This window comes from Mytilus trossulus, chromosome 7 (assembly GCF_036588685.1).
Source record: "Mytilus trossulus isolate FHL-02 chromosome 7, PNRI_Mtr1.1.1.hap1, whole genome shotgun sequence".
NCBI lineage: Eukaryota > Metazoa > Mollusca > Bivalvia > Mytilida > Mytilidae > Mytilus > Mytilus trossulus.
Genome location: NC_086379.1, coordinates 32,556,564 through 32,580,890, shown reverse-complemented (window position 1 = coordinate 32,580,890; position 24,327 = coordinate 32,556,564). Strand labels below are relative to the sequence as shown.

Here is a 24,327-nt window from a genome sequence, read left to right as displayed (position 1 = left end):
ATTCAATAAGAAGTGCAATAACTAATTAACTATTTTTGGTGTAGCCTATTTCTGTAATCATTTAAATATCAAGAGTCAGAATATTGCCATATTTTTATGTTGAGTTCTCTATCATATAGCCTCCTGGCTATCTCGTGTTTAATTGGGAATTTGTGTCAACAATGAAGCCACATGCCTTTCTATTTAAGAACTAATTTAAATAAAAAAACATCTGGGTGACAACGCCAGGTAGTATAAAACACTTACCTGGCCCAGACTTTCTGTAGGCGATGCTATAATTTTTAACTGATAGGAACAAGTTGGATCTATATAAATTCTTAGCTCTACACTTTCATTTGTATCCTCAATTGGTGATGCTAGACTCTGTAGTTTTATAGACAGGTTTCCAATTTCATTTATCCTGGATGTATAAACAACATACAACTACAGTTGGAATCATAGTATTGTTGTCCGATAATAAAAGATTTTTAGTTGTTGTACACAAGATAATTTAAATATATATGACAATGACGATTACTGTAAATTTAGAAATTATTGCAATGTTTTTATTATTGCGAAAAATGCGACAGGTTATAGTTGCAATAATAAAAACTCGCATTTTGAATTTTTTTATGAATTAAACAGGATTTTTCTCAAAAATAATAAAATCGAATCTTAAGTCTAAAATGACAAAATCGCTATAATACACGCAATAATTTCTGAATTTACAGTATCTTATAAAATACTTGGAATCAATTACCAAAAGAAAAGAGTCGTTTTGTTACACATCATCATAAAAGTGCTGGAATGATTTCAATGATGGGCTCTCATGTCTTCAGTTTACAGTTTATTTTATGACAACGACATATTTTTTTTTCTATTCAAATATGTTTTGAAAATATAACTTTATGAATTATTCTAAAAGATAAATGGGGTCAAAATTTAAAATATTTGTAAACCAGTTGCTTCGCAGGGCGCAGCATTATACGACCGCAGATGTAGAACCCTGAACAGATGGGACAAGTATGGACACAACTTTAAAGTTTGATACAGCTTTAAATGTGGATTGTGATTAAATAGTTGACACAGCATAGGTTTATGTCACATTATGATTTGGACCCTTTGGACCTTAATGTAGACCAATTTGAAAACTGGACCAAAAATTAAGAATCTACATACACAGTTAGATTTGGAATATCAAAGAACCCCATTTATTCAATTTTTGATGAAATCAAACAAGTTTAATTTTGGACCCCGATTTGGACCAACTTGAAAACTGGGCCAATAATTAAAAATCTAAGTACATTTTTAGATTCAGCATATTAAGGTAACACGATACCGAATGGCATATCTCCCGATTTCAAAACTTTTTGGCATACGCGTTCTTGGCACCGAGTTACATCGAAATATGTAATAAAAAATGGGGGTCACCATTTTTGTTTTCTTGGTATTTTTATTGGAAAACGTCGATTTGGGCGACAATTTTACTTAGATATATAGGGGAAATGCCTGTTTTTCGGCTAACCTTTTTAGATTTTCAAATGGATGGCTATGTTCTTATATACGGAGAACAACACAAAACTAACATAATATTCAGAATTACAAACTGAATTCATACATGTATGGAAAATCATATGTCACCATCCTTGTTTTTGAGATAAATGTCTTCAAAACTGATTGATACCCTAATAATTTGACCGAAAACGTGTGACGTTATTGAATACCGAATTTAACGTTATTCTCCTCAGAGATATGAAAAACGGAAAACACAAAATGTGTCGGGATCTGAAGGGTGTTTATGTTTTTTTCGTTTCCCCTGTCAGGTTTCCGTAAATTTCCTAGTAATATGAGATTCTACTGATATAATTTATTTCGTCCTGCACATGGAAATTTCACTAACATGAATTTAACATTAATCTCGTCTATTCTTTACACTTAGAAATAACATGAAATTTTTTACGTGTGATTCATTTGAATGACCGAGTTTTTAACTCCATCCTTTATAACAATGGTGGTGTCATTGCTTCATCCATGCAGAAAAATAGTACTTTAAAAATTTGATTCTGTTAACCGTGATATAATTGCTCTGTTTTTGATGGTTGTTTAACGTTCGGTGGCAGATAGTTCATGCATGATAAATAAAATATCAAAACTCAAAGAAAAATTCAAAATTTATATTCTTGACTTGCTACGTACATTTGTACATTAGTATAATAGTGTACTTTGCGTGTAGTAAATGTGTGAATTGCTTGCTCAGCAAGTCGGACAAACATTGCAAACTGTATGCAAAATTTCACTACAAGTTCAACAGTCTGTCATTTGTGGAAAATTATTTTATAAAACAAATCGTGAGATTATAAAATTGAGAATGGATATGGGGAATATGTCAAAGAGACAACAACCCGACAATAGAAAAAACAACAACAGAAGGTCACCAACAGGTCTTCAATGTAGCGAGAAATTCCCGCACCCGGAGGCGCCCTTCAGCTGGCCCCTAAACATATTTATACTAGTTCATTGATAATGAACGCAATACTAATTTCCAAATTATACACAAGAAACTAAAATAAAATAATACAAGACTAATTAAGGCTAGGGGCTCCTGACTTGGGACAGGCGCAAAAATGCGGCGGGGTTAAACATGTTTGTGATATCGCATCCCTCCCCCAATACCTCTAGCCAATGTAAAGATCATATACCGGTATGCATTCTTTATAAGTAAAACAAACTGCGAAACATAAAAGCTCAATCTTGAAATTCCACATGTAGGAGATGTTACTCGGAGTGTGTACTCTGCGGGCCTTTATAATTTATTAAAATGCCTAATCAGGCAACCTGTCATGAACAAAAAAAATGAAAATCCAGACGATATGCGCACCTTTAAAAAACAGGTACACAATTCAAACCTGAAGCAAAAAGACTATCAAGTATGGGATTGACGGTCGAATTTACACGGGTGAAACAATATGATGTTGCGTGCTCTATTAGTTTCAAGTGGCGATTTTGAACTGTAGGATTGATTGCTGGTAACTTTACGTCCAGTGGCAAATATTTTATGCATGTTCAACACGCAGTTAACAATAAATAATACATCCCGCACAGCCAAATGGACACCTCACTTAGGAAGCATTTTACTGCCGGTCGGAAGAAGACCAAGTGACCATATTTTTATCCCTATTCATAGGCCTTTGTGTGTAAATTGTAGGATACAAACAATAAACAAAATTTATGTGCAATATACATTTTCAGAATTATAAAAGGTTTTTGCACTCGCTGCGAAACAAGTGGAAAGCTCGGCGAGTCTCGCTTTCCATCGTGTTTCTAAAGCTCATGCTAATACATTTTATACTAGTATTACAATATACATACATGTATATGAATATTTTTATATAGTATATTTATCCACAGAAATTAATGCATATGTAGTTCTTTTTTACATATATATAGATCTACATGGCAGTTGCATGCTTGTTCTAAAAACTCCTTTTAATACTGTGAAACTCCTCGGGCTTTTCCTGACGATAAGGCAGCAACCATTTGATTTTCGGGGGAAGTTGGAGAAAAAAAAATTGTTTTTGACCCTGAGAAAACAAATTGTTTATTTCACCCTCAGCTGCAACTATATGTAATGCAAAAATTGAAAGAAAAAAAAATGGTTTTCGACTTGTCGCCCAAAAAATAGATTATCATTCGCCGAAGGCGAAAAAAAAAGTTTGTCCAGAAAAAAAATCCATAGCCACCCACTCCCCGAAAATCAAATGGTTGCTGCCTAAGTATGTGAGCAATATGTCCCTCAGGGCCTAAAAAGGCAACTATGTTAATTCTCTTTCAGTCGTGTTGTCTCCGAACTTGTACATGTACATTATTTACAACTCAAATCACGCAAAAAAAATAGAGAAAGATATTCGGCAAAATAACCAAGTAAACCACTTTCTTAACATTCCATACAAACAAACTATTTTTGTATGAGTTGGAAAGTCTGCTTGTATTGTGCATTATCGCCTACTTCTATCCATATTCTCATCCAGATAAATTTCCTCTTTCCCTTTTGCCCGAGCGGTGTTTTTGACGAACATTTAATTTTTAACACGAATTAATAGATGTACCAACAATTCCCCGTATTTTTTTTACACATCATCCTAAGTTTCTATAGATTAGATTTCTATTTTCAAAACAAAATTTCATGGGAATACGGCGTTCATCATGAAAAAGTATTTATTGCAAACATATACAAAGAATAAAGACTTGTGATAAAACTCAGTCTATTATATGTAGATAAATCGTTCAGATGCTTATAATCAAATTTTAAAGAAACAGAATATTTAAAAGTAAAGTAATACAATTTTAAAGATTAACAATGAGCAATAGTAAAAAAAGTTATTAACATTTTCTTCAAGTTTTCTTTTTTTTCTTGTATTATTGTATTAAATGTTTTAATCTGCCATTGTATTGAGTTTGTCTATCCTGTTTATAATAATAATAAAAAAAAAGCGCTGGTTCATAGCTGTCAGGATATAAGAAGTTTCAAAGTCAATTTGGTCAGGTCAAGTTTTCTAACTCTTATAAATATGTTTTTCATTTTTTTCCTTTTATTTATTAAATATAAGTTCTCATCTTGCTGTGTTCCAAATTTCAAGTTTATCCTTCCAATAATAAAAAAAGTATTTAGCATTTTCATTTCTGTCAGGACATTGTGAGGTTGTCAGGACATTAGTCAAACTCCGTACAGTAATCGTTTCCGTTCCGGAAATATTTTCCTTTACTCCATCAAGTATCCAGAAAAGTTACCATTAAAAATGTCAAATAAATCCCCAATATTTTTTTGATAATTTTATCACTTTGTGAAAGCAAAACCTGATGCATTGGCTTGAATGTGTGAACGTTATTTGATAACGTCAGGAACGATAACTCGTGGCGTAACGTCATTCGGTATCGTGTTACCTTAAAGAACCCCAAGGATTCATTTTTTGTCAAAATCAAACAAAGTTTAAGTTTGGACCCTTTGGACCTTAATGTAAACCAATTTGAAAACGGGACCAAAAATTAAGAATCTACATACACAGTTAGATTTGGCATATCAAAGAACCCCAATAATTCATTTTTGGATGAAATCAAACAAAGTTTAATTTTGGACCCTTTGAGCCCTAAATTCCTAAACTGTTGGGACCAAAACTCCCAAAATCAATACCAACCTTCCTTTTATGGTCATAAACCTTGTATTTAAATTTCATAGATTTCTATTCACTTATACTTAAGTTATAATGTACTGATTTCAATTCAAATTTCTAATGAAGTTTGCAACAATAACTGCTGATTTAAATACATCATACAATATTAAAATGTAATAAAAAGTGCTTGTTATAACTGAATGGTAAAGATTGTTTTCATTTATTGGTTGGTAGTAAAAATGAAAATACATTGTATATTGTATAAAACTATGATTAAAGTTGATTCAACTACTATTCTATACAAAGAAAGATAACTCCAATTGAAAAAATTAATTGCTATTTCACAATATTGTGCAATTAGATATTTCTTGCTATTGTGCAATACTGTGCAATTGAAAATTTCTTGCTATTGCACAATACTTAATATGATAATTTTGAATTCTGATTTGGACCAACTTGAAAACTGGGCCCATAATCAAAAATCAAAGTACATGTTTAGATAAAGCATATCAAAGAAGCCAAAGAATTTAATTTTTGTTAAAATCAAACTTAGATTAATTTTGGACCCTTTGGACCTTAATGTAGACCAATTTGAAAACCAGACCAAAAATTAAGAATCTACATACACAGTTAGATTTGGAATATCAAAGAACCCCATTTATTCAATTTTTGATGAAATCAAACAAAGTTTAATTTTGGACCCCAATTTGGACCAACTTGAAAACTGGGCCAATAATTAAAAATCTAAGTACATTTTTAGATTCAGCATATCAACAAACCCCAAGGATTCAATTTTTGTCAAAATCAAACAAAGTTTAATTTTGGACCCTTTGGGCCCCAAATTCCTAAACTGTTGGGACCAAAACTCCCAAAATCAATACCAACCTTCTTTTTATGGTCATAAAGCTTGTGTTTAAATTTCATAGATTTCTATTCACTTATACTAAAGTTATAATGTGAAGACCAAGAAAAATGTTTATTTGGGCCCCTTTTTGGCCCCAAATTCCTAAACTGTTGGGATCTCAACTCCCCAGATCAATACCAACCTTCCTTTTGTGGTCATAAACCTTGTGCTTAAATTTCATAGATTTCTATTTTCTTAAACTAAAGTTACTGTGCAAAACCAAGAATAATGCTTATTTTGGCCCTTTTTTGGCCCCTAATTCCTGAACTGTTAGAACCAAAACTCCCAAAATCAATCCCAACCTTCCTTTTGTGGTAATAAACCTTGTGTCAAAATTTCATAGATTTCTATTTACTTAAACTAAAGTTACTGTGCGAAAACCCAGAAATGCTTATTTGGGCCCTTTTTGGCCCCTAAAATGTTGGGATCAAAACTCCCAAAATCAATCCCAACCTTCCTTTTGTAGTCATAAACCTTGTGTTGAAATTTCATAGATTTCTATTCACTTTTACTAAAGTTAGAGTGTGAAAACTAAAAGTATTCGGACGACGACGACGCCAACGTGATAGCAATATACGACGAAAATTTTTTCAAATTTTGCGGTCGTATAAAAATTCAGTTCCTTGGAAATTTCTAATTTGATATATAAACAAAAATGTGTCCCAAGTACACAGATGCCCCACTCGTATTATCATTTTCTATGTTCAGTGGACCGTGAAATTGGGGTAAAAACTCTTATTTGGCATTAAAATTAGAAAGATCATATCATAGGGAACATGTGTACTAAGTTTCAAGTTGTTTGAACTTCAACTTCATCAAAAACTACCTTGACCAAAAACTTTAACCTGAAGTGGGACAGACAGACGGACGGACGAACAGACTCTAGAGGAACGGACGCACAGACCAGAAAACATAATGCCCCTCTACTATCGTAGGTGGGGAATAAAAATCATCAGAGCGGTGTCATATGGTATTTTGAACCCCTTGCAAAGTGAACCCTGCATCTGGGTCATGTATTTTTTTTACCCTGGGGTCATTTTTCCAATATGGTATTTTGAACCCCCCTGTAGCCCCCCTGTTTAAGATAAATAGTAATGCAGATTACCTAATTTACAATTTGTTTTCAATATGAGATTTTAGTAGGCTTAAAATACAAATGTACCATGGCTAAGTGAAATTTTCAAAACATCTTTTCCAGCATGTTAAATTCATACAAACTCATTATTGGAGTATTATTACTGCATAAAGGAGTTAGAGTAGCTAGATTTTTATTAAATAAAAGGTCTTCAGCTGTGGGTTCAGTTAAACTACTGCATGAGGGTCAAAATACCATGGTTAAGTAAAATTTTCAAAACATCTTTTCAAGCATGTAATATACATACCAACCACTTATTGGAGTATTATTACTATGTAAATGAGTTAGAATAGCTAGAAAGGAGTAGGTCCGGTAAGGACCGATTTTGGCCTCAAATTTCAGGTTCATCTGAGATAAGATTTTGACCACTTTTTAAACACTCAAGTGTCTATTTCAATTGAGTCAATTAGTTCATGTTAAAGATTTGAACTGATTTAGTCATTAAAAACGATCCGATTCAAGCTCAAATATGAAAAATCAACCAAATATGCCGAAAAATGTCACTTTTCGGATGGTTTTTGTCAAAAATACAAGTGGCCGCATCCGTGTTCATCCTCAAACTTTATATATGTTATAAACTATCATAAAATACAACTTCCATTTCAATATTAAGGATGAACACAAATGCGGCCACTTTCGTTTTACACGAAAACCGTCTAAAATTTAACTAAAATGCTAGAATTTTGAAGAATTCAGTAATTTAGCATGACTTTAAGGTGCTAGTACCCGATATATGTGCATTTTTTAGTAAAAAAAAGCCCATATTTATGTAGCTGAACCGCTCAACTATTCAATAAATAACTAAAAGTTAACATTTTATCAACTTTGTAAAACTGCTATATTTTGAGGCCGTAAAGGGCTCTTACTGGACCTACTCCTTTGTATTTTACATGCTGAAAATTTTGAAAATTTAACTTTGCATGTTCCCTCCCCCTCTTTTACACCTCGAATTCCAAAACTTTAGCTACTATATAACTTATTTACATAGTTATTATACTCCAAAAAGGGATGTGTATGCATTTCACATACAAAACAAGATATTTTTAAAATTTTACTTTGCCATGTTATTTTAACTAAAATGCTAGAATTTTGAAGAATTCAGTAATTTAGCATGACTTTAAGGTGCTAGTACCCGATATATGTGCATTTTTTAGTAAAAAAAAGCCCATATTTATGTAGCTGAACCACTCTACTATTCAATAAATAACTAAAAGTTAACATTTTATCAACTTTGTAAAACTGCTATATTTTGAGGCCGTAAAGGGCTCTTACTGGACCTACTCCTTTGTATTTTACATGCTGAAAATTTTGAAAATTTAACTTTGCATGTTCCCTCCCCCTCTTTTACACCTCGAATTCCAAAACTTTAGCTACTATATAACTTATTTACATAGTTATTATACTCCAAAAAGGGATGTGTATGCATTTCACATACAAAACAAGATATTTTTAAAATTTTACTTTGCCATGTTATTTTAACATCCCCCCCCCCCCCCCACTTTTGTAGCTGTTATAACTCTTTACATAGTCATTATACTTCAATAAGTAGTGCATCATGATTAAAACAATACACCAAATAATAAATCAATATGTTCAAGCTTGAAGAAAACTAGAGACTCCTGTGAAGGAGCAAGTGTGTCACTTGCCTGATATTTTTATTTACAATTGATGCATGAAATAATGCAACCGTAATACTTTTGCTTTAGTTTCAGAGATGTAAATAAAAAACACTTAATTTTTCGCTTATGTTCTATTTTTAGCCATGTCTGCCATGTTGGTTGGCAGACAGGGTCATCAAACTCATTTTTTAAACTAGATGGCCATGCTTGCTTAAATTTGTCACAGTAGTTTCAGAGGATTTTAGTAAGAGTACAAACATTACAAAAATTTGTTAACAAAATCAATCACTACCTTCCTTTTATGGTCATAAACCTTGTGTTTAAATTTCATAGATTTCTATTTACTCATACTAAAGTTATTGTGCAAAAAAACAAGAATAATGCTTATTTGGGCCCTTTTTGGCCCCTAATTCCTAAACTGTTGGGACAAAAACTCCCAATATCAATCCCTTGTGTTTGAATTTCATAGATTTCTATTATTTCTATTTACTTATACTAAAGTTAAAGTGCGAAAACCAAATGTCTTTAGATGATGACGACGACGCCCAACGATGATGATGACAAGGCCAACTTGAAACTAATATATGACCAAAAAAAATTTCAAGTTTTAAGTTATAAAAACACACCATGACATTTCCCTATTGACAAATTATTAAAGTAATCAGCTTTGCTTTATTTTCCTCAATTTACTTTAGTTTCAAACAAGTGAAACTGCGAGCTACTGCTCACTGATGATACCCATGTCGCAAGTGGATAATATTAATAGTGTAAAAATATGCAAGTGTTCGGTAAACAGGAAGTTGTCGAGTGATCAATCTGAAAACCCATCACACTGTATAGCTGACTTATATAAATCCTGCAACCAAATTTCAGAAATCCTTGTATTGTAGTTCCTGAGAAAAATGTGACGAAAATGTTCAACTTGGCTATCATGTGTAAAATAATACAAGTGTTCGGTAAACAGGAAGTTGTCAAGTGATCAATCTGAAAACCCATCACAGGGTATAGCTGACTTAGATAAACCCTGAAACCAAATTTCAGAAATCCTTGTATTGTAGTTCCTGAGAAAAATATTCATGGGACGGACGGACTGACTGACGGACTGACAGACTGACGGAAGGACAGACAGAGGTAAAACAGTATATCCCCTTTTTTTAGGCGGGGGTATAACAATTTCCATTTTTAGTTTCAAGAGTTTAGACATTGGCAACTTAGCCAGGAAGTTTCAATTAACCAGACCTTCTCTTTTGTTTTGGGAGACTTAATATAATAATAACTGATTACAAGAGTGCACACACTGAAATGTCTCGCCTTCTTTACTAATCCTTGATACTATCTTGATAGACCAAAATATAAGCTTTATTACAACTGTCACATAAACTCAACATTAACCAAGAAAATGAAACATTGATCAATGAACCATGAAAATGAGGTCAAGGTCAGATGAACCATGCCAGGCAGACATGTACATGTACAGCTAACAATTCTTCAATACAACAAATATAGTTGACTTATTGCTTATAAATAAAGAAAAACAGACCAAAACACAAACACTTAAAACTTAGCAATGGACCGTGAAAATGAGGTCACGGTCAAATAAAACCTGCGTAACCGACCTATAGATCATAAAATATTTCCATACACCAAATATAGTTGACCTAAGGCATAAAGTGTTAGAAAAATAGACCAAAACTAAAAAAATTAACTTTGTCCACTGGACCATGAAAATGAGGTCAAGGTGAGATGACACCTGTCAACTAATCATGTACACCTTACAATCATTCCATACAACAATTATAGTATACGGTACCTATTGCATATAGTATAAGAAAAACAGACCAAAACACAAAAACTTAACTATAACCACTGAACCATGAAAATGAGGTCAAGGTCAAATGACACCTGCCAGTTGGACATGTACACCTTACAGTCCTTCAAAACACCTAATATACTAGACCTATTGCTTATAGTATCTGAGATATGGACTTGACCACCAAAACTTAACCTTGTTCACTGATCCATGAAATGAGGTCGAGGTCAAGTGAAAATGGTCTGACAGACATGAGGACCTTGCAAGGTACGCACATACCAAATATAGTTATCCAATTACTTATAATAAGAGAGAATTTAACATTACAAAAAAATCTGAACTTTTTTTCAAGTAGTCACTGAACCATGAAAATGAGGTCAAGGACATTGGACATGTGACTGACGGAAAGTTCGTAACATAAGGCATCTATATACAAAGTATGAAGCATCCAGGTCTTCTACCTTCTAAAATATAAAGCTTTTAAGAAGTGAGCTAACATCGCCGCCGCCGCCGTAGCCGCCGCCGGATCACTCTCCCTATGTCGAGCTTTCTGCAACAAAAATTGCAGGCTCGACAAAAACCAAAAAGTCTACAAACTAATTTTGGGAACTTATAAATAGTTGCGCCATTTGGCGTAACATATTAATACAATTGAATGATTAATAGAATCTGAAAACAAGCTGTTAACTGATAATAATCCATTTTCTGATCATTGAATGATTATAACCATGTTAAAAGAACCCTGCCAGATGCACATTTACAACTATCTGTGATAGTGTGGATATCAAGAGATCACTCTAGAATGGAAAGTGACGCCAACAAAATTAAAACTTGACAACATTTGGATGAACCAAATTAAAGATAGACAACAGAAACCAACTTTGGGATTTCATCTAAATGGATTATAAAACTTCAAAAATTTATGAACAGAATTTTCTTGAAGTTGAATGGAAGGTTAAATACTGTTGATTCATTAGTTTTTGAAGATACCAATTATGGTTGAAGAAATGTTTTATTTTTGTTGATATTTGATTTTGAGAACTGTTTAAGTCAACGTTCTGTTTTAATTGTAACTGTTAAAGTTGAGTTCATGAATCCAAATAACCCCCCATTGGAAATTCCTGGCTATGGGCCTGTGCCATGTTAAATAAAATTAAGAATGGAAATGGGGAATGTGTCAAAGAGACGAGAACCCGACCTTATAAAAAACAACAGCAGAAGGTCACCAACAGGTCTTCAATGTAGCGAGAAATTCCAGCACCCGGAGGTGTCCTTCAGCTGGCCCCTAAACAAATATATACTAGTTCAGTTATAATGAATGCCATACTAATTTCCAAATTGTACACAAGAAACTAACATTAAAAAAATACAAGACTAACAAAGGCCAGAGGCTCCTGACTTGGACAGGTGCAAAAATTTGGTGGGGTTAAACATGTTTATGAGATCTCAACCCTCCCCCTATACCTCTAGCCAATGTAGAAAAGGAAATGCATAACAATACGACCATTAAAAATTCAATTCAAGAGAAGTCCGAGTCTGATGTCAGAAGATGTAACCAAAGAAAATAAACAAAATGGCAATAATACATAAATAACAACAGACTACTAGCAGTTAACTGACATGCCAACTCCAGACTTCAGTTAAACTGATTGAAAGATTATGATTTCATCATATGAATATCAGGCACAATCCTTCCCTTTAGGGGTTTAGTATCATACCATCATAACATATATAAGAAGAACATAACCCGTGTCATGCCAACAACTGCTTTTTGAATAAATGTGTTTAATTCCGATGCAAAGACCTTATAAGTGAATCAATATTAACGCCAAAATAAGCAATCTTTAATGACCTGACAACAGTATCGTAACTATATATAAAGTCTCCATATAGCCAATTGAAAAGTTATACTTTGTTGAACATCTAAATTTGTGAATAACCTTTATCTACACAATCGATGAAATTTGGAACATGCATCCAACAAATGATGATACATCCACTATTCATAGGAAATACAATAAAACTATTACCTGCTAAATGAATAGACATCTTCTTGACTCCAAGGAACATGCAATGACATCATATTTCCTTCATGTAAATCTGAAATGTACACACAATACTTCAAATTTGTTTAAAAGCTGGATGCATATGAAATTATGAATGGTGGCTAAGTTTTTATTAAACATGTGTGCATGAACTTACTATTTAAAAAAATCCTTTCTAATTCCCAATCAAAATCTTCCAAGAATATAGTGCTATTGAATTACTGACAGAAGAACTTGAGTAACTACACATCCAATGGTCAAGTGTGAGGGAAAAATCATGAGATGGAGGCTTTTGCCATTTCCATGTCTGACGGAAGAACTTAAATAACTACACATCCAATGGTCAAGTGTGAGGGGAAAATCATGAGAGGGAGGCTTTTGCCATTTCCATGTCTGACGGAAGAACTTAAATAACTACACATCCAATGGTCAAGTGTGAGGGGAAAATCATGAGATAGAGGCTTTTGCCATTTCCATGTCTGTTGATACTGAATGACTATCACAGTTTGCCTGGTTTGTTTTTGGACTTGTTGCTGTTGAGATGTCAAACAATTTATTGTATTGATATATATATGCTGTGAAAATGGTGACAATTTTTGTATAGTATTAAAAGTCTAAATGAAACAAGAGTGCACACACTGAAATGTCTCGCCTTCTTTAATAATCATTGATATTATGTTGATAGTCCTAAATATAAAGCTTTATAACAACTTTCACATAAACTTAACATTAACCAAGATAGCTAAACAAAGGCCAATGAACCATGAAAATGAGGTCAAGGTAAGATGAACCATGCCAGACAGACATGTACAGCTAACAATGCTTCCATACAACAAATATTGTTGACCTATTTCTTATTGTTTAAGAAAAATAGACCAAAACACAAAATCTTAACACTGTGCAATGAACCGTGAGATTGAGGTCATGGTCAAATAAAACCTGCGGGACTGACATATAGTTCATAATATATTTCCATACACCAAATATAGTTGACCTTTGGCATATAATATTACAAAAAATGTAGATAAAAGACCAAAACTCAAAAACTTAACTTTGACCACTAAACCAAGAAAATGAGGTAAAGGTCAGATGACATCTGCCTGCTAGACATGTACACCTTACAATCATGCCATACAACAAATAAAGTAGATATATTGCATAAAGTATGAGAAAAACACACCAAAACACAAAAACTTAACTATAATATAAAAAAGAAGATGTAGTATGATTGCCAATGAGACAACTATCCACAAAAGACCAAAATGACACAAACATTAACAATTATAGGTCACCGTACGGCCTTCAACAATGAGCAAAGCCCATACCGCATATAGTCAGCTATAAAAGGCCCCGATAAGACAATGTAAAACAATTCAAGCGAGAAAACTAACGGCCTTATTTATGTAAAATAATGAACGAAAAACAAATATGTAACACATAAACAAACGACAACCACTGAATTACAGGCTCCCAACTTGGGACAGGCACATACATAAATAATGTGGCAGGGTTAAACATGTTAGCGGGATCCCAACCCTCCCCCTAACCTGGGACAGTGGTTCAACAGTACAACATAAGAACGAACTATAAAAATTAGTTAAAAAAAACTTAACTCATCAGATAGACAAAAAATAAAAGTGGACGTGGCTGGGTAATCACTGAACCATGAAAATGAGGTCAAGGTCAGATAACACCTGCCAGTTGGACATGTACACCTTACAATCCTTCCATACACCAAATATACTAGCCCTATTGCTTATAGTATTTGAGATATGGACTTGACCACCAAAACTTAACCTTGTTCACTGATCCATAAAATGCGGTCGAGGTCAAGTGAAATGGGCATGAGGACCTTGCAAGGTACCCACATACCAAATATAGTTATCCTTTTACTTATAATAAGAGAGAATTCAACATTACAAAAATTCTGAACTTTTTTTTCAAGTGTCCACTGAACCATGAAAATGAGGTCAAGGACATTGGACATGTGACTGACGGAAACTTTGTAACATGAGGCATCTATATAGAAAGTATGAAGCATCCAGGTCTTTCACCTTCTAAAATATTAACCATTTAAGAAGTCAGCTAACGCCGCTGCCACTGTAGCCGCTGCTGGATCACTATCCATATGTCGAGCTTTCTGCAACAAAAGTTGCATGCTCGACAAAAATTAATTTCAATCACTTGTCCAAGAGTGAATCATGTACTGTGCATTTATTTATTTTTGTGGGTACCAATTTTCGTGGATCATGGAAAACTTGCAAGTTCGTGGATATTTAATTTCGTGCTTTTGCCGAAGTCTACATACAAGCCTATAGAAAATTTATTATTCGTTGAACATTTAATTTCGTGGTTCACCAGTACCCACGAAAGCCACGAAAATTGGTATCCCACAAATAATAATGAATCCACAGTATATTAAAAATTGAATTATTGAAACACTTACATTAATAAATTATTGTATGAATAAGTATACAGCATAAAAAATTGAAATTTGCAATCCATTTTTTTTGGGGCAAATATCTTCTTTCAAACTTGTTACTTAGTTTCCTGAAGCACTTAAATTGATATAGTCATAATCATAAACTAACTGTTTACCAAACTTTGAATTTTTCAAAACACTAAGGAATAGATTAGCTGTATTCGGCAATACCTTTTGGAAGTTCAGATTCTCACTGCCCTACAACTTCATACTTGATTTGTCCTTTTTAACATTTTTGATTTCAGCATCATTAATAAGTCTTTTGTCAACAAAACAAGGGTCTGTCATAGAAAATTTTAAACCCAGTATTTATAATTAGTTTTAATAAAGTTTTTTTTATGAAAGTTTGGAAAAAAAAGAAACTATCTGATAATCTGAGTAAGAATTCCACTTCTGAGGCATTAGTTTAGGTACAAGTTTAAACCAGCAAGAAGTTGGCACCGTAAACAGATGGTTGTCTTACTAAATGCTTGGTAGAATAATGCAAACATTCACTTTTCCAAGTAACAGTAACACTAACTTTCCACCTGTAGTAAATATGTTACAATACATTATGGAATTAATTGCCAAAAAAAATGGACCTAAAGAGAACAGGCTTATGTCTTAACATATCTAGGAGTATAAAAAATCAGATAACTAGAAATTTATTTCATTATAAATTTCTAGTCCAAATATACAAAAAAAAAAACTTTTAGGGGCACAACTAAATAAAAACTAGGTCATTTAGAATGTATGCCATAGCAAATTTTTACTGTATAAATGAGAAAATTGAATTGTTGGTCATATTGTGACAAGATAGTCAAAACATTGTAAAAGACCTATATCTCCTATAAAAACAGTCATATCAAAATCATTTGGTCAACTAAATCACTGTGTGTATTGCTGGTTTTTTTTATTCTACATTGGCTAGAGGTACAGGGGTAGGGGAGATCTCATTATATATATATATCAGTTAACACACTTTGAAATATATATGAAACTTAGGCCACACCAATTTAATTCCTTGTTCGACGGACCTGCCCATTTTTATTTTTTTATTTTATATTCCTGCTTCCCGCATCCGGAAATGTAATCATGTCCATTTCCCACACTTTTTTTTTGGTAAATATTATAAAAAGATATCAACATTTGTTTTTAAAATCACAGTCTAACCTGTATATAACGATTTTAAACCTAAAAGCGCCCCACCACACTGTATAAATATGTGAGAATTATTTTTCAGCATGAAACCAATTTATCCCAAGTGGGAGTGCTCCACTATAAAATATAACAGTGGAAATACCTGCACAGTACAATACATTGGTTTCTTTCCCCTTTACTTATATTCCCTATCAAAAAAATGTTCGTTGTTAGAATAAAGTGCAAAGAACTGAAAGATTTGCCTTCAAATGCAATTATATTGTATGCTGGCGAATCAAAACTATCCATAACCGCTAAATGTTCATGCACTTGTCCTGATTGATTCAGGGGCCTGTCGTTCAGCAGTTATTATTTGTTGATGTGGTTCATAGGTATTTTCCCGTTTCAGGCGTTTGGATATATAAATTAGATAGCTGGTTTTCCTGTTCGAATTGTACACTTATAATTTTGGGGTTCCTAATAGCTTGCTGTTTGGTCTGCATCAAAGCCCTGTGTTCAAGGCCGTACCTTGACCTGTGTTTGTTATAATCAGGTTGAGAACAATCCTCCCTCAGATAAGGAGTCATTTTACTGTTGTAAAAAAGAAACCAGAAATACCAATAGTGCTTCTATACAAAACCTTTGAAAATTTAAACTTTTTTACTCAAAAAGAAGAAAAATACATCATATTTAAAAAAAAACTTTTCTAAAAGAGGGGTCCAATTATTTCGAATAATATCAAACTGTTAAAGAAAATGTGTTAAGGTCCAGGAATATTACTGTGTAATTGATGATTTTTTGCTATTGCGGAATACTGTGCAATTGAAAATTTCTTGCTATTGCACAATACTTATAGTATATAATAATTTTTTACCCTGATTTGGACCAACTTGAAAACTGGGCCAATAATCAAAAATCTAAGTACATGATTTGATTCAGCACATCAAAGAACCCCAAGAATTCAATTTTTGTTAAAATCAAGCTAAGTTTAATTTTGGACCCTTTGGACCTTTAAGTAGACCAATTTGAAAACAGGACCAAACATTCAGAATCTGAATACACAGTTAGATTGTACCAATCTAATCTTAAAGAGTGAAAGCTGAAATTTCTCACCTACAAGTATCACATAAAATAAACATGATCAAAGAAAAATAGAGTAAAGGTCAGGTAAATAAACCAAGCCAGAAGTACATGTTAACCTTACAATCATTCAAAACACCAAACTAGATGGACGTTTTTGTTATAGTATAAAAGAAACAGACCAAACTAAACTAGAGGCTCTAAAGAGCCTGTGTCGCTCACCTTGGTCTATGTGCATATTAAACAAAGGACACAAATGGATTCATGACAAAATTGTATTTTGGTGATGGTGATGTGTTTGAAGTTCTTACTTTACTGAACGATTTTGCTTCTTACAATTATATCTATCATGAACTTTGCCCATTAGTAACAGAGAACTATATTTGGTAAAAATTTACATAAATTTACCAAATTAATGAAAATTGTTAAAAATTGACTATAAAGGGCAATAACTCCTTAAGGGGTCAATTGACCATTTAGGTCATGTTGACTTATTTGTAGATCTTACTTTGCTGAACATTATTGCTGTTTACAGTTTATCGCTATCTATAATAGTATTCAAGATAACCAAAAACGGCAAAATTTCTTTAAAAATTACCAATTGGAGGGCAGCAACACAACAACCAGTTGTCCAATTCATCTGAAAAATTCAGGGCAGATAGATATTGACTTGATTAACAATTTAACTTCTTGTCAGATTTGCTCTAGATGCTTTGGTTTCATAGTTATAAGCAAAAAACTGCATTTTACCCCTATGTTCTATTTTTAGCCGTGGCGGCCATCTTGGTTGAATGGCCAGGTCATCAGACACATTTTTCAAACTAGATACCCCAAAGATGATTGTGGCCTAGTAGTTTCAGTGGAGATTTTGTAAAAGATTACTTAGATTTATGAAAAATGGTTAAAGATTGACTATAAAGGGCAATAACTCCTAAAGGGGTCAATTGACCATTTTGGTCATGTTGACTTATTTGTAGATCTTACTTTGCTGAACGTTATTGCTGTTTACAATTTATCTCTATCTATAATAATATTCAAGATAAAAACCAAAAACAGCAAAATTTCCTCAAAATTACCAATTCAGGGGCAGCAACCCAACAACCGATTGACGGATTCATCTGAAAATTTTAGGGCAGATAGTTTTTGACCTGATAAACATTTTTATCCCATGTCAGATTTCCTCAAAATGCTTTGGTTTTTGAGTTATAAGCCAAAAACTGCATTTTACCCCTATGTTCTATTTTTAGTGGTGGCAGCCATCTTGGTTGGTTGACCAGGTCACGCCACACATTTTTTAAATTAGATACCCCAAAGATGATTGTGGCCAAGTTTGGATTAATTTGGCCAAGTAGTTTCAGAGGAGAAGATTTTTGTAAAAGATTACTTTAATTTACGAAAAATGGTTAAACATTGACTATAAAGGGCAATAACTCCTAAAGGGGTCAACTGACCATTTTGGTCATGTTGACTTATCTGTAGATCTTACTTTGCTGAACATTATTGCTGTTTACAGTTTATCTTTATCTATAATAATATTCAAGATAATAACCAAAAACAGCAAAATTTCCTCAAAATTACCAATTCAGGGGCAGCAACCCAACAACCGATTGCCCGATTCACCTGAAAATTTTAGAGCAGATAGATCTTGACCTGATAAACATTTTTATCCCATGTCAGATTTCCTCAAAATGCTTTGGTTTTTGAGTTATAAGCCAAAAACTGCATTTTACCCCTTTGTTCTATTTTTAGCCGTGGCGGCCATCTTGGTTGGTTGACCAGGTCACGCCACACATTTTTTAAACTAGATACCCCAAAGATGAATGTGGCCAAGTTTGGATTAATTTGGCCAAGTAGTTTCAGAGGAGAAGATTTTTGTAAAAGATTACTTTAATTAACGAAAAATGGTTAAAAATTGACTATAAAGGGCAATAACTCCTAAACGGGTCAACTGACCATTTTGGTCATGTTGACTTATTTGTAGATCTTACTTTCCTGAACATTATTGCTGTTTACAGTTTATCTCTAACTATAATAATATTCAAGATAATAACCAAAAACAGCAAAATTTCTTCAAAATTACCAATTCAGGGGCAGCAACCCAACAACCGATTGACCGATTCATCTGAAAATTTCAGGGCAGATAGATCTTGACCTGATAAACATTTTTACCCCATGTCAGATTTGCTCTAAATGCTTTGTTTTTTGAGTTATAAGCCAAAAACTGCATTTTACCCCTATGTTCTATTTTTAGCCGTGGCGGCCATCTTGGTTGGTTGACCGGGTCACGCCACACATTTTTTAAACTAGATACCCCAATGATGATTGTGGCCAAGTTTGGTTTGATTTGGCCCAGTAGTTTCAGAGGAGAAGATTTTTTTCTTCGGGCCAGGTGAGCTAAAAATAAGAAAAGTTTAGATTATCTGGTATTCGGCACATGGGTATCTCAAAATATAAGCCTTGCCACAATGTGCACCCTTTATCAGTACGAACTTGGTTAATGAGCAAAAAACTTGCGTTGAGTGACTGCTAGTGCACTATATCTATGCACAGAAAATAAGATGATCTGTTTATCTTTCCATTTCTGGTAGTTTCTCCTCACTTAAACAGTTTTACAGTTGATGAAAATAAGCTTGATAACTTCTTCTCAGACATTGTGACATAGTTGATAATTTTTTCTCTGATATGTGACATAGCTGATAATTTTTTCTCAGACATTGTGACATAGTTGATAATTTTTTCTCTGATATGTGACATAGCTGATTACTTCTTCTCAGACATTTTGACATAGTTGATAATTTCTTCTCAGACATTTTGACATAGCTGATAATTTCTTTTCAGACATTTTGACATAGCTGATAATTTCTTCTCAGACATTTTGACTTAGCTGATAATTTCTGTTCAGACATTTTGACATAGCTGATAATTTCTTCTCAGACATTTTGTCATAGCTGATAACTTCTTCTCAGACATTTTGGCATAGCTGATAACTTCTTCTCAGACATTTTGACATAGTTGATAACTTCTTCTCAGACATTTTGACATAGCTGATAACTTTTTCTCAGATATTTTGACATAGCTGATAATTTCTTCTCAGACATTTTGACATAGCAGAAAATTTCTTCTCAGACATTTTGACATAGCTGATAATTTCTTCTCAGGCATTTTGGCATAGCTGATAACTTCTTCTCAGACATTTTGGCATAGCTGATAATTTCTTTTCAGACATTTTGACATAGCTGATAATTTCTTCTCAGACATTTTGTCATAGCTGATAATTTCTTCTCAGGCATTTTGACATAGCTGATAATTTCTTCTCCGGCATTTTGACATAGCTGATAACTTATTCTCAGACATTTTGACATAGCTGATAATTTCTTCTCAGGCATTTTGACATAGCTGATAATTTCTTCTCAGGCATTTTGACATAGCTGATAACTTCTTATTAGGCATTTTGACATAGCTGATAATTTCTTCTCAGGCATTTTGACATAGCTGATAATTTCTTCTCAGGCATTTTGACATAGCTGATAATGCCTACTAATGTTTCAAAGTTATGATACAGGAATTATGGAGCAACTGAGTAGGGTTATATAGCAGAAAGGAAGGACAACTATAAATTCTATCAGTGTGTCAATTGTTGAGGCATCAGTTTAGGTACAATATGAGCAGTAGAGTTTTACCTTTATTAGAAGTGCTGTGTTTAGGTACAATATGACCAGTAAAGTTTTACCTTTATTAGAAGTGCTGTGTTTAGGTACAATTTGAGCAGTAGAGTTTCACCTTTATTAGAAGTGCTGTGTTTAGGTACAATATGAGCAGTAGAGTTTTACCTTTTTTAGAAGTGCTGTGTTTAGGTACAATATGAGCAGTAGAGTTTTACCTTTATTAGAAGTGCTGTGTTTAGGTACAATATGAGCAGTAGAGTTTTGCCTTTATTAGAAGTGCTGTGTTTAGGTACAATATGAGCAATAGAGTTTTACCTTTATTAGAAGTGCTGTGTTTAGGTACAATATGAGCAGTAGAGTTTTACCTTTATTAGAAGTGCTGTGTTTAGGTACAATATGAGCAGTAAAGTTTTACCTTTATTAGAAGTGCTGTGTTTAGGTACAATATGAGCAGTAGAGTTTTACCTTTATTAGAAGTGCTGTGTTTAGGTACAATATGAGCAGTAAAGTTTTACCTTTATTAGAAGTGCTGTGTTTAGGTACAATATGAGCAGTAGAGTTTTACCTTTATTAGAAGTGCTGTGTTTAGGTACAATATGAGCAGTAAAGTTTTACCTTTATTAGAAGTGCTGTGTTTAGGTACAATATGAGCAGTAGAGTTTTACCTTTATTAGAAGTGCTGTGTTTAGGTACAATATGAGCAGTAGAGTTTTACCTTTATTAGAAGTGCTGTGTTTAGGTACAATTTGAGCAGTAGAGTTTTACCTTTATTAGAAGTGCTGTGTTTAGGTACAATATGAGCAGTAGAGTTTTACCTTTATTAGAAGTGCTGTGTTTAGGTACAATATGAGCAGTAGAGTTTTACCTTTATTAGAAGTGCTGTGTTTAGGTACAATATGAGCAGTAAAGTTTTACCTTTATTAGAAGTGCTGTGTTTAGGTACAATATGAGCAGTAGAGTTTTACCTTTATTAGAAGTGCTGTGTTTAGGTACAATTTGAGCAGTAGAGTTTTACCTTTATTAGAAGTGCTGTGTTTAGGTACAATATGAGCAGTAGAGTTTTACCTTTATTAGAAGTGCTGTGTTTAGGTACAATTTGAGCAGTAGAGTTTTACCTTTATTAGAAGTGCTGTGTTTAGGTACAATATGAGCAGTAGAGTTTTACCTTTATTAGAAGTGCTGTGTTTAGGTACAATATGAGCAGTAGAGTTTTACCTTTATTAGAAGTGCTGTGTTTAGGTACAATATGAGCAGTAGAGTTTTACCTTTATTAGAAGTGCTGTGTTTAGGTACAATTTGAGCAGTAGAGTTTTACCTTTATTAGAAGTGCTGTGTTTAGGTACAATATGAGCAGTAGAGTTTTACCTTTTTTAGAAGTGCTGTGTTTAGGTACAATATGAGCAGTAGAGTTTTGCCTTTATTAGAAGTGCTGTGTTTAGGTACAATATGAGCAGTAGAGTTTTACCTTTATTAGAAGTGCTGTGTTTAGGTACAATTTGAGCAGTAGAGTTTTACCTTTATTAGAAGTGCTGTGTTTAGGTACAATATGAGCAGTAGAGTTTTACCTTTATTAGAAGTGCTGTGTTTAGGTACAATATGAGCAGTAAAGTTTTACCTTTATTAGAAGTGCTGTGTTTAGGTACAATATGAGCAGTAGAGTTTTACCTTTATTAGAAGTGCTGTGTTTAGGTACAATATGAGCAGTAGAGTTTTACCTTTATTAGAAGTGCTGTGTTTAGGTACAATATGAGCAATAGAGTTTTACCTTTATTAGAAGTGCTGTGTTTAGGTACAATATGAGCAGTAGAGTTTTACCTTTATTAGAAGTGCTGTGTTTAGGTACAATATGAGCAGTAAAGTTTTACCTTTATTAGAAGTGCTGTGTTTAGGTACAATATGAGCAGTAGAGTTTTACCTTTATTAGAAGTGCTGTGTTTAGGTACAATATGAGCAGTAAAGTTTTACCTTTATTAGAAGTGCTGTGTTTAGGTACAATATGAGCAGTAGAGTTTTACCTTTATTAGAAGTGCTGTGTTTAGGTACAATATGAGCAGTAAAGTTTTACCTTTATTAGAAGTGCTGTGTTTAGGTACAATATGAGCAGTAGAGTTTTACCTTTATTAGAAGTGCTGTGTTTAGGTACAATATGAGCAGTAGAGTTTTACCTTTATTAGAAGTGCTGTGTTTAGGTACAATTTGAGCAGTAGAGTTTTACCTTTATTAGAAGTGCTGTGTTTAGGTACAATATGAGCAGTAGAGTTTTACCTTTATTAGAAGTGCTGTGTTTAGGTACAATATGAGCAGTAGAGTTTTACCTTTATTAGAAGTGCTGTGTTTAGGTACAATATGAGCAGTAAAGTTTTACCTTTATTAGAAGTGCTGTGTTTAGGTACAATATGAGCAGTAGAGTTTTACCTTTATTAGAAGTGCTGTGTTTAGGTACAATTTGAGCAGTAGAGTTTTACCTTTATTAGAAGTGCTGTGTTTAGGTACAATATGAGCAGTAGAGTTTTACCTTTATTAGAAGTGCTGTGTTTAGGTACAATTTGAGCAGTAGAGTTTTACCTTTATTAGAAGTGCTGTGTTTAGGTACAATATGAGCAGTAGAGTTTTGCCTTTATTAGAAGTGCTGTGTTTAGGTACAATATGAGCAGTAGAGTTTTACCTTTATTAGAAGTGCTGTGTTTAGGTACAATTTGAGCAGTAGAGTTTTACCTTTATTAGAAGTGCTGTGTTTAGGTACAATATGAGCAGTAGAGTTTTGCCTTTATTAGAAGTGCTGTGTTTAGGTACAATATGAGCAGTAGAGTTTTACCTTTATTAGAAGTGCTGTGTTTAGGTACAATATGAGCAGTAGAGTTTTGCCTTTATTAGAAGTGCAGTGTTTAGGTACAATATGAGCAGTAGAGTTTTGCCTTTATTAGAAGTGCTGTGTTTAGGTACAATATGAGCAGTAGAGTTTTGCCTTTATTAGAAGTGCTGTGTTTAGGTACAATATGAGCAGTAGAGTTTTACCTTTATTAGAAGTGCAGTGTTTAGGTACAAGTTGAACAGTATAAGCTCTCAGTACACTATCCAGACCTTTAAGTTGTAAATTGTAAAAAAGGGAATCATTATACAATGTAAGCACACTGACTCCCTTAGTGACACTCTCTGGATAGGTCATTACTATGTCTGGAACTGAAGGCAGTTTATAAGACAGATGTCTGTAATCTTTGTTATAGGAATCACCCATCACTTCAACCTGTAAATAATTCATTTATTTTACTCATGGTGTTAATATATGTATTGCAAATCCAAAGAAAGAAATAAGTCTTACTT

General features: G+C 33.3%; 1 protein-coding gene across 1 annotated transcript in view; it reads right to left on the bottom strand.

Annotated features, from left to right (window-relative positions):
* The window catches only part of LOC134724961 (GPI inositol-deacylase-like), a 144,785-nt gene that overhangs the window by 56,698 nt on the left and 63,760 nt on the right, over positions 1 to 24,327 (bottom strand). The window contains exons 18-20 of the mRNA XM_063588380.1: positions 24,022 to 24,250; positions 12,646 to 12,715; positions 247 to 400 (exon numbers count right to left, since the gene is read on the bottom strand). Of these exons, the coding sequence (XP_063444450.1) occupies positions 247 to 400; positions 12,646 to 12,715; positions 24,022 to 24,250 (453 nt within the window). The remainder of the gene's footprint in view (positions 1 to 246; positions 401 to 12,645; positions 12,716 to 24,021; positions 24,251 to 24,327) is intronic.